This window comes from Oncorhynchus masou, chromosome 32 (assembly GCF_036934945.1).
Source record: "Oncorhynchus masou masou isolate Uvic2021 chromosome 32, UVic_Omas_1.1, whole genome shotgun sequence".
Lineage (NCBI taxonomy): Eukaryota > Metazoa > Chordata > Actinopteri > Salmoniformes > Salmonidae > Oncorhynchus > Oncorhynchus masou.
This window is the reverse complement of record NC_088243.1, coordinates 77321568-77333680: the sequence shown is the minus strand read 5'-3', so window position 1 is coordinate 77333680 and position 12113 is coordinate 77321568. Positions and strand designations below refer to the sequence as shown.

Here is a 12113-nt window from a genome sequence, read left to right as displayed (position 1 = left end):
TCGGAACATTTGTATTGTTTTTCTTTTCAGGAGGGCTAGCTCGGAACATTTGTATTGTTTTTCTTTTCAGGAGGGTTAGCTCGGAACATTTGTATTGTTTTTCATTTCAGGAGGGCTAGCTCGGAACATTTGTATTGTTTTTCTTTTCAGGAGGGCTAGCTCGGAACATTTGTATTGTTTTTCTTTTCAGGAGGGCTAGCTCGGAACATTTGTATTGTTTTTCATTTCAGGAGGGCTAGCTCGGAACATTTGTATTGTTTTTCTTTTCAGGAGGGCTAGCTCGGAACATTTGTATTGTTGTTCTTTTCAGGAGGGCTAGCTCGGAACATTTGTATTGTTTTTCTTTTCAGGAGGGCTAGCTCGGAACATTTGTATTGTTGTTCTTTTCAGGAGGGCTAGCTCGGAACATTTGTATTGTTGTTCTTTTCAGGAGGGCTAGCTCGGAACATTTGTATTGTTTTTCATTTCAGGAGGGCTAGCTCGGAACATTTGTATTGTTTTTCTTTTCAGGAGGGTTAGCTCGGAACATTTGTATTGTTTTTCTTTTCAGGAGGGCTAGCTCGGAACATTTGTATTGTTTTTCTTTTCAGGAGGGTTAGCTCGGAACATTTGTATTGTTTTTCATTTCAGGAGGGCTAGCTCGGAACATTTGTATTGTTTTTCTTTTCAGGAGGGCTAGCTCGGAACATTTGTATTGTTTTTCTTTTCAGGAGGGCTAGCTCGGAACATTTGTATTGTTTTTCTTTTCAGGAGGGCTAGCTCGGAACATTTGTATTGTTTTTCTTTTCAGGAGGGTTAGCTCGGAACATTTGTATTGTTTTTCTTTTCAGGAGGGCTAGCTCGGAACATTTGTATTGTTTTTCTTTTCAGGAGGGTTAGCTCGGAACATTTGTATTGTTTTTCATTTCAGGAGGGCTAGCTCGGAACATTTGTATTGTTTTTCTTTTCAGGAGGGCTAGCTCGGAACATTTGTATTGTTTTTCTTTTCAGGAGGGCTAGCTCGGAACATTTGTATTGTTTTTCATTTCAGGAGGGCTAGCTCGGAACATTTGTATTGTTTTTCTTTTCAGGAGGGCTAGCTCGGAACATTTGTATTGTTGTTCTTTTCAGGAGGGCTAGCTCGGAACATTTGTATTGTTTTTCTTTTCAGGAGGGCTAGCTCGGAACATTTGTATTGTTGTTCTTTTCAGGAGGGCTAGCTCGGAACATTTGTATTGTTGTTCTTTTCAGGAGGGCTAGCTCGGAACATTTGTATTGTTTTTCATTTCAGGAGGGCTAGCTCGGAACATTTGTATTGTTTTTCTTTTCAGGAGGGCTAGCTCGGAACATTTGTATTGTTGTTCTTTTCAGGAGGGCTAGCTCGGAACATTTGTATTGTTTTTCTTTTCAGGAGGGCTAGCTCGGAACATTTGAAAATGGATACGAAAGAACTGATTTTAGCATTAAAAGACTCCAAAAAACCAGCCAATCATTTCAGGTCCAGTACCATCGTTGGGCCGCGGGTGTGAAACATTCAGCAGACTGCTGGCATTACACATCTGGCTAAAATCAAATCAAAGTTTATTTGTCATGTGCGCCGAATACAACAGGTGTAGACCTTACAGTGAAATGCTGAATACAACAGGTGTAGACCTTACAGTGAAATGCTGAATACAACAGGTGTAGACCTTACAGTGAAATGCTGAATACAACAGGTGTAGACCTTACAGTGAAATGTTTACTTACATGCTCTAACCAATAGTGCAAAAAAGGTGTTAGGTGAACAATAGGTAAGTAAAGAAATAAAACAACAGTAAAAAGACAGGCTATATACAGTAGCGAGGCTATAAAAGTAGCGAGGCTACATACAGACATCGGTTAGTCAGGCTGATTGTGGTAGTATGCACATGTAGGTATGGTTAAAGTGACTATGCATTTATGATGAACATAGAGTAGAAGTAGCGTAAAAGAGGGGTTGGTGGGTGGTGGGTGGCAGGACACAATGCAGATCGCCCAGTTAGCCAATGTGCGGGAACACTGGTTGATCGCCCCCAATTGAGGTAGTATGTACATGAATGTATTGTTAAAGTGATAAACAGAGAGTCGCAGCAGCAACACATAACAGACTGCTGTGGCTCTGCTGGTTACTTTTATCGTTAACTTTGACACCTTCTGGAAACAGAAGATACTCTACAGGAATGACGGAGTCCATCCAAATCATATTGGCTTCTGGACTCTCCCCACGCATTTCAAGGCTGCATTGAAACAATGACTGGTCAATGATCCAAGACCAGCTCAGTTAACCCCTACCATTGTGACAATGAGTCGTCATAATGCTGCATTAAATGTACATGATCCTAGTGGCAACCAAAATATCAGTAATTTAATTTATGTATCCCTAATTGCACCGAATACTTCCGTTTATCCTACAGCTACTGTATGCAGTAATCATGAGCCTATGATTCAGAGTTACACTGTTAACACCGAGGCAGTGTGCAATAGTAGGACGATCACTGTGTGCAGCTCACCCTGTACTATCAGCTCCAATATAAATAACACAAGTAAGTCTACTTCTGATAAGCTTCCCAGTAAAGCATTAAAAACAATCAAGCAACCCAGAAAAGTGCTAAAAATAGCCCATATTAACATATGTAGCCTAAGAAACAAGGTCCATGAAGTCTTGTAACAGATGACATTCCTATTCTGACTATCTCTGAAATTCACTTGGATAATACCTTTGATGATACAGTGGTAGTGTAACAGTTTAACTTTAGTCCGTCCCCTCGGCCCTACCCGGGCTCGAACCAGGGACCCTCTACACACATAGACAACTGACACCCACGAAGCATCGTTACCCATCGCTCCACAAAAGCCGCAGCCCTACTTCAAGTCTCAGAGCGAGTGACGTCACCAATTGAAACGCTATTAGCGCGCACCACTGCTAACTTGCTAGTCATTTCACATCGGTTACACTAGCAACACATGGTTATAACATCTACCGAAAAGACAGAAATGCCAATGGGGGCGGTGTTGCGATCTATATTCAGAACCACATTCCTGTAAAGCTTAGAGACGATCTGATGTTAAATACTGTTGAAGTAATATGGCTACAGGTTCATCTGCCTCACCTAAAGCCCATTTTTGTGGGAAGCTTCTATAGACCAACAAGTGCTAACAATCAGTATCTGGATAATATGTGTGAAATGCTTGATAATGTATGTGATATCAACAGAGAAGTATATTTTCTGGGTGATTTAAATATTGACTGGCGTTCATCAAGCTGCCCACTTAAGAAAAAGCTTCAAACTGTAACCAGTGTCTGCAACATGGTTCAGGCTATCAGTCAACCTACCAGGGTAGTTACAAACAGCAGAGCAATGAAATCATCCACATATATTGATCACATCTTTACTAATGCTGCAGAAATGTGGTTTAAAGCCATATCCAAATCCATAGGATGTAGTGTTCACAATATAGTAGCCATATCTAGGAAAACCAAAGTTCCAAAGGCTGGGCCTAATATAGAGTACAAGAGGTCATACGAGAAGTTTTGTAGTGATTCATATGTTGATGATGTAAATAATACTTGCTGGTCTGGTGTGTAATGAGGAGCAACCAGATGCTGCACTTGACACATTTATGAAATGTTTTATTCCAGTTACTAATAAGCAACACACCCATGAAGAACACGACTGTAAAAATGGTTAAATCCCCTTGGATTGATGAGGAATTGAACAATTGTATGGTTGAGAGGGATGAGGCAAAAGGTATGGCAAGTAAGTCTGGCAGCCCAACCGATTGGCAAACGTACTGCAAATGAAGAAATAATGTGACAGAACTAAATAAAAATAAACTATACTATGAAACAAAGATCAATTATTTAAATAATGATAGTAAAAAGCTATCCATTGCACAGATTGAGGGAGACAATGCCAACCTGTCTGATGTTCAGACTCTGCTTGCTGATGTAAGAGAAGAAATCAGTACTGCCCTGCCCACTTCACTGTTGAGATCAACAAGGCGTATGGTGTCATCACTACCGTGTCTCGCCACCTTGGCCTGTATGAGGGCAAGGTTCTTGGCAGTCTGGCGAAGTACACTTCCAAGCAAGGGCTTTGGGATGGAGATGCAATATGGCAGTCGTGCCAACATATCTTATCAGCCAGCTGGTGGAAGGGACTTTGTGGATCTGAGGTTCTTTCCCCTGTTGCCTCCATCATCCTCCAAATCCAACCAACATCAGCCGCCTCAGAGCGCAACTGGTCCTTGTTTGTGAACACACACACCAAAGGACGCAACAGGCTGACAAATACAAGGGTTGAAGAATTGGTGGCCATCTGGGCAAATTTGTGGCTTTTTGAGCCTGACAACGAGACATCCTCAACAAGGTGGAAAGTGACAGTGAAGATGAGGCCTCAGTCTGATGTTCATGAGGTGGACAGTGAGGAGGTCCAGGGAGAAGACATGGAAGACTGAGAGGAAGACAGACTATCATTTTACAGCTGTTGAAATCTGTTTTTGGGAGATGCGATGGATCATTCCCTTTCTTTTGCAGTTCAGTGAAATCATCCCATGTGAAGAGTCAACTCATTTAATTAAAGTTAAATCCGTAACTAAATAGTTTAAAAATATATATATTGGAAGGATTTAATCATTTGCAATTATGTCTACTTATGATAAGGTAAAAGGTTTATGTTTGTCTCCATATGATGGTAAATATATCCAATGCAAAAAACATCTACATTTAAATGGTATTAATATTAATTTGTATATATTTCCATTAATTCCCATATTTTCCCGTTAATTCCCATATATTCCCACAGAAAGTTTCCACCTCTGAATATTCCCCAAAATGTGCAACCCTGGCAGTAGCTAAGATGGGGAGAAGTCTGTCCATAATAAAGTGATGCTCTGCCTTCTTAACAACACTATGAACAAGGCAGGTCCAACAGGCCCTAGTTTTGTCACCTCAGTCATGTGGTCAGGTGCCACAAAAAAGGACTTAGGAAAATTGAAATTGGCTCAGAACAGGGCAACAAGGCTGGCCCTTGGATGTACACAGAGAGCTAATATTAATAATATGCATGTCAATCTCTTCTGGCTCAAAGTGGAAGAAAGATTTGACATCATCACTACTTGTATTTATGAGAGGTATTGACATGTTGAATGCACCGAGCTGGCTGTCTAAACTACTGGCACAGCTCAGATGCCCATGCACACCCCACAAGACATGCCACAAGAGGTCTCTTCTCAGTCCCCAAGTCCAGAACAGACTATGGGAGGCGTACAGTACTACATAGAGCCATAACTACATGGAACTCTATTCCACATCAAGTAACTGATGCAAGCAGTAAAATTAGATTTAAAAAACAGATTTTTAAAAACACCTTATGGAACAGCGGGGACTGTGAAGCAACACAAACATAGGCACAGATAAATGCATACACACACATGATAACATACGCACTATACACACGGATTTAGTACTGTAGATATGCGGTAGCGGTGGAGTAGGGGCCTGAGGGCACAGTGTGTTGTGAAATCTGAATGTATTGTAAATGTTTTTAAAATTGCATAAACTGCCTTAATTTTTTCCTGGTCCCCGGGAAGAGTATATGCTGCTTTGGCAGGAGCTAATGGGTATCCATAATAAATACAAATACACTAGATGTAATTAGGCTACAAATTACGTTACAGAGTAAGATGTAATTCTAGCTGTTTGCCAGTAGAGGGCGGTGAATGACAGACCGAGAAACAGTAAACTCGATCAGCTCAACACAGAGCTCCTGACACGTTGGGCGACTGGCTTCCGGGCTAAGCGAGCAGTGTGTAAAAGCAGCGCGTCTTGGCGGATCGTGTTTCGGAGGACCTTCACCTCTCCCGAGCCCGTTGGGGAGTTGCAGCGATTAAACAAGATTGTAATTACCAATTAGATATCACGAAAATGGGGAGAAAAATTCACAAAATAAATTAAATAAAACACTGAACTCCTACCATACGTTATATCCACATTCCACACACAGCCTTGATAATTCGAGTGAACGGTGAAGGTTAATTTGTTGAATAATTAATTTGTTTACACTCAACTTGCAAGGTATTTTATAGCAACACAACAATACATACTTTCCTTATGGTCATACTCTATATAGGTCATATAGCTCCCCTCCCATTTGGTACAATCCATGCGTCATTGTTTACAACAAAATGGCCAAGTATTTCTTCCCCAAAATTCAAACTGGATAAAGGCGCTTTAAATAACGAAAACGAAACTAACTACCGAACTGAAAAACACCAGACACCGACGTAACGTTAGTAGTTCTGTGTCGGATTGACTTCAGGATCACACTCGCAGCATGGCATTTCAAATGTCAACTCTCTCTTCGCGTATCAGAGCCATAGGTCCATTTTCCCGCTGTCGTAGTGGTGACTTTCATACTAGTGATATCGGTGTGTGCTCCAAATTTAGAAACATTGTTGGTGTTGCAAATCGTCAGGTTTATTCGCTGGTGCGAAGTGGGCAGAGTTCGGTGAACTCCAGCCCTGCAAAGTGCAAGGCCATTCTGAACCCAGGGGGTATACATTTTGCAAACCGCGTGGAGAAGTTTTCAACAACTCCAGCTGCCGCGAAGTCGTTTGAGTCGTTTCAGGGGCAAAACAAGGCCTCGCCCTCTGGGGGAAAGTACGGTTCGTTGTATCGGATCGCCCTCGCCGCGCTTGGGGTGACCACCGCGGTCGTGTCCCTGCACTTTAGTGCCCATCTCGCCATGGCAACGGGATTGGAGCGGCTAAACCTTGACTCAGCCAAAGGCGACTGGAACGAGGTGAAGGGTAAGTCTGCAGACAGACACAGTTTGGGTGGGAATCTATAGGTGCTCATGTTGAGAATTTGGTTGCTCAACAGGACCTGTTGCGTGTGAAAAGTAAAGTTGTCAAAGCTGTGTGGCCTACATTTCAATAGAAAAAAAGTAGGTGCCAACTCAAAGTTTGAAGTGGCTCATCGTGGCCTTATGTGGTACTAGGTTACAACCAAGCCATTAGGTGCATTATAGCTTTTCACTATGTTGTCCCTACATTACCCACATTGATTAGTGGAATGATCATAATCATCAACTCTCTGTCCCTCTCCTCTTCCTTAGCTGCCTTGCTCCATATGAGTCAGGAGGAGAGAAGGAAGCACTACAGAACTACCTACCTGTCCCTGGAGGAGGTGCCTGTGTGGACCGCCAAGTCACTCACAGTGGACAGAGGTTGGTGGCACCTTAATTGGGGAGAATGGGTTCGTGGTAATGGCTGGAGCGACGTCAGTGGAATGGTATCAAACGCATGGTTTCCATGCCATTCCATTTGCTCTAAACCATTGTTGTTTCTCAACTCCCGTTCTGGGGTCCTACAACACAGGTTTACATGTGTTTGGTCCAGCCCAGCACTACTCACTGTCATTTAGTTAATGCTAGGTGATTAGGTCTATCGGGCCCCAGGACTACAGCTGTGAGACACTGGAAAGCAGCATCGCTGAGCGTCCACTATAGATATTCTTGAAAGACAACATAAACGGTAAACGTATGTTGATATTACAGTGTTCTTATTAACAGTGTTGACAGAAGCAGGTGTTCATCTGTCTCCAAGGTGATTCAGTCAAGGCGACCAAATTCAAGAGGAACGAAGCTCTGGACAAGAAGATCTCGCTGTTCAGCGGTGACATCACCAAACTGGAGATTGATGGGATCGTCAATGCAGGTGATCATATAGCAACCTAGCTAATATTAACATAACATTATAGAAATAACATAACTTAAAGATGGAATCTGCAGTAGGGGAAACGACGCCCCCCCCCCTCAACACCGCTGTTGTAGTTGTTGTTGCTGAGTGGAGGAGTGTCATTCAGCATGGTCAATTAAATCGAAAGACTTATTGTGCTCTTCTATTGCACATGCAATGATGTCAGGGGGCAAAAAGCTGTGTTGGTTGTTTACAGTAAATTATTTGTTGTAATACCGCAAACAGACGTGGCTGTTTCACCATTTAAGGATTCCAGCTTTAACTTGTAGTAATAACATTACTTAAAAATAACAGAATCACATGTAGTAATAACATTACTTAGTAATAACATAACATTACCTAGTAATAACATAACATTACCTAGTAATAACATAGCATTACTTAGTAATAACATTACTTAGTAATAACCTAACATGACTAGTAATAACATTACTTAGTAATAACATAGCATTACTTAATATTAACATTACTTAGTAAACATAGCATTACTTAGTAATAACATAGCATTACTTAGTAATAACATAGCATTACTTAGTAATAACATAGCATTACTTAGTAATAACATAGCATTACTTAGTAATAACATAGCATTACTAAGTAATAACATAGCATTACTTAGTAATAACATTACTAGTAATAACATAGCATTACTTAATATTAACATTGCTTAGTAATAACCTAACATAACTAGTAATAACATTTCTTAGTAATAGCATTACTAATAATAACATAGCATTACTTAGTAATGGCATTACCGAGCAATAACAGCATTACTTAGTAATAACATAGCATTACTTAGTAATAACATAGCATTACTTAGTAATAACATAGCATTACTTAGTAATGGCATTTCCTAGCAATAACAACATTACTTAGTAATAACCTAACATGACTAGTAATAACATTACTTAGTAATAACCTAACATGACTAGTAATAACATTACTTAGTAATAACCTAACATGACTAGTAATAACATTACTTAGTAATAACCTAACATGACTAGTAATAACAGCATTACTTAGAAATATAGTATTACTTAGTAATAACATAGCACTACTTAAAGTAATAATAAGTGACATTTCTTATAGTATAACATGAATTGTGTACCTGTCCTGAGGCCTCAGTGCTCTATATGGGACAAATCACTGTGAAATGAGAAGTATTATCGTACTGATCGCCTGTCTTGGTTCGAGTCAGAATTCTATGGCCTGGGGTTGATACATTATCCTGATCCCATCATAGATTTTTGAGTGAACTGTATCTTATTTCACGCTCCATGTCACAGTTGACCTGATTACACACCCACATTTATAATCCCTCCATTTGGGTAAATATTGGTCTGGGAGTTTGATGAAAACCGTATCTTCTCTTTGTGTGTGTGTGACTCTACTGTACTGCATTCAGAGTGACACCTAGAGAGCTTATAAAGAGCTAATGCTTATGCTCTACTTCTGTTTTTGAACTTTGACCTTTACCCACCCTGAACCTGTGGTCTTCTCAGTTTACGTTGAAATACTGCCCTGTTGGTTGGCTGTCTGCAGGGCCTCTTTGTAAAAAAAACTAAAAAACTATAGTATTAACTAATCAGAATCATATTAATGTCTTTATTATGTGTGCTTTAGAAAGAGGTTAATATGATACAATACACTGGTTGCTCAATGCCATTTGGGTGTAGTGTAATTTTCCACCTCCAGATGGCAGTAAAGGCAAGTGTATCATACCATATCAGTCTGAAGTTTCTTTGATCATAGCAAGACTTTAATTAGTACTCTGTTTGGCATTGAATTGGCATTACTGTGTACAGTCCAACATCAAAATAGCTACTTGATGATCAGGTTTTGCATAGAAAAGTATGTTTCTTCATTGGTCATTTAGTGTTAACTGTCATAAAACAACATGGCCGCCTATGTGGTGCTGTGTGAATAACTCCTCTCTCATTAACATCATGTTGGCTCCAACATCAGAGCCAGCAGCCTGTATGTTTTACAAGGCTTTTTATAGAGTCCCACTCTCAATATGCAAAGTGCCACTGAATAACAAGAGAAACAGAGCTGTAAACAACCCCTAGAAGGGACAGGCAGAGCAAGGTGCGGGAACAAGAAGGGCTGACTGAGGATGCATCTGAAACCAAATGGCACCCTATTCCCTATGTAGTGCAGTTTATAAAGAATAGGGTAGGGTTTTGGACAAAGCTAGAGTACGATAGGAGTAACACGGAGAGGGATCAAGGGGACCTCTCGTGAGTATCTCTGTCACTATGGAAACCGCTGTGGTGACATGGAGTTTGGTGGGGGGGCCTTCCCTACTACAATAATGATAGGTGAAGAACTGCACACACCCATTGCCATGCATTCGCATCACTTCACTCACGGCTGCTGATCGATCAGTCGGGAGGGCGAGCCGATAAGGGAGGACTGTTGATGTCGTTTGTGTCGTTCTCAATAAAGATTGGATTTACAGTAACCCCCCCCACCCACCCACCCCTTCACCATTTTACTGCTGCTGGCTCCTGCATTCTCCAATAAAACACAGCAAACATAAAAACCCACAAGCACTTAAGAGCTGTCTTAGAGATGGGGAGGAGGGTGGGTTGCAGGGTAGAACATCCTTCTCTTTACACCCCTCAATCACTCCACCCAGCCTCAGCAGAGAGAGAAAGCGATTGAGAGGAGAATATATTGTGTCTGATGGGCTATTTGATTAAGATGGATTACGCAATGAAATGTGAATTGTCATTGGAGTGATGAGGTAAATGTGTGTGGGTGCGTGACTCCACACTCTTGTAAAGTTCTTCAAGTCAACAAGTTTTTAGTTATGTTGTTGTATCTGCATTCGATTGCATTTATTTCAATTAAACCCACAGATCAATTTACACTAGTTTCTACTGTAATAGCTTAACTACCTGCTGTCAGACAGCAAGGTATGGGCAGGGGCTAAATGTTCTGATTATATTCCCAGGTCCCCATCCTCTTAGGGGGTGTTAGAGATAAGAGGCCCCTGGTTGCCGTGGGGAACCCTCACTATCACCGTTGCAGCAGTAGCTCAGATACAAGATAAGCGGCAATCCTGTCAGTTCAGGTCAAGACCCCACAGACAAACAGAGAGACGGGAGCAGAGCAGCTGTGTTTCAACCTCAACGCCTAAACCCACTAGTCTAGAGATAACACAGCAGCATTGACTGGCCGCACGCACGCAGCACTGACAGGTGGCTGGCCACAATGGCCACAGGGAGTTAGTGATTTCCACTGCTTCCCTCTCAGTGACGGGAGGTAATCTACAGTACAGGCCCCACAAGTACACTACCTCCATACTGATCTACACTGTACTTAGGGCTACTGTTTTAACCACTGACTGCTGTCTCTACTGGCTGGCCTAAATCTCTGACTAGGTGTTATGACTGACTGCTGTCTCTACTGGCTGGCCTAAATCTCTGACTGTAGGTGTTATGACTGACTGCTGTCTCTACTGGCTGGCCTACATCTCTGACTAGGTGTTATGACTGACTGCTGTCTCTACTGGCTGGCCTACATCTCTGACTAGGTGTTATGATTGACTGCTGTCTCTACTGGCTGGCCTAAATCTCTGACTGTAGGTGGTATGACTGACTGCTGTCTCTACTGGAACTCGGCTGTAGTTTCTGTAGTGACTTCAGGCTATTTCTGTCAGTTTTAGTTAGTGTATCTCTAACTGTGGATAGTGTACTGTAGGCCAAGTATATCAGCACTGCAGTTAGGAAGTTTGTCTGTTGACCCACATGCTCACACACACACACACACACACACACACACACACACACACACACACACACACACACACACACACACACACACACACACACATTCCGGTCGGACCACCATCAGCAACCACTGCAATGCTGAAGCGCTCCAAAACGGACAGACATATTATCCCAGAATAATTTACAACGTTCTGATTTATATTTAATTTACATGTTTGACATTGACGAGTTAACAGGAGCCCCCAGAGTCAAGCCTTAATGACTGGTAAACAAAACGGTGGAGAAGAAAAAGTGAATGAGTTTGCAGATCGCCCATTCATAGCAATTATTTCTCTCCTCTGTAAAAGCCCCCCCCAATCAATCGCCACTTTAGCTCGAATGGATGAAGTGAGAGCCTCATTAGCCTGATTGGCCCAGTGTAATGTGGAAATTTCAGAGAGGAGTCGGCCTGCTCATCAGCACAGTGCTCCTCAAGCTGCGTTCATCAAGGCTGAATGCTTTGTTGTCTGTTCAACTGAGCTGGGCCTATACCTTTAATTAGGCCAATAAAGTTTTACCTTGATTAGGCCTAAGTATGTTCATCAACGTTCAATAGAGTTTTACCTTAATTAGGGCTTC

At 41.6% G+C, this 12113-nt stretch overlaps 1 protein-coding gene across 1 annotated transcript in view; it reads left to right on the top strand.

Annotated features, from left to right (window-relative positions):
* The first annotated feature begins 6141 nt into the window (after nt 1-6141).
* macrod1 (mono-ADP ribosylhydrolase 1) overlaps nt 6142-12113 on the top strand; it is a 116530-nt gene continuing 110558 nt past the window's right edge. Inside the window, exons 1-3 of the mRNA XM_064955136.1 lie at nt 6142-6807; nt 7116-7226; nt 7606-7716. Coding sequence (XP_064811208.1) covers nt 6333-6807; nt 7116-7226; nt 7606-7716 — 697 coding nt within the window. The 5' untranslated portion in view covers nt 6142-6332. The remainder of the gene's footprint in view (nt 6808-7115; nt 7227-7605; nt 7717-12113) is intronic.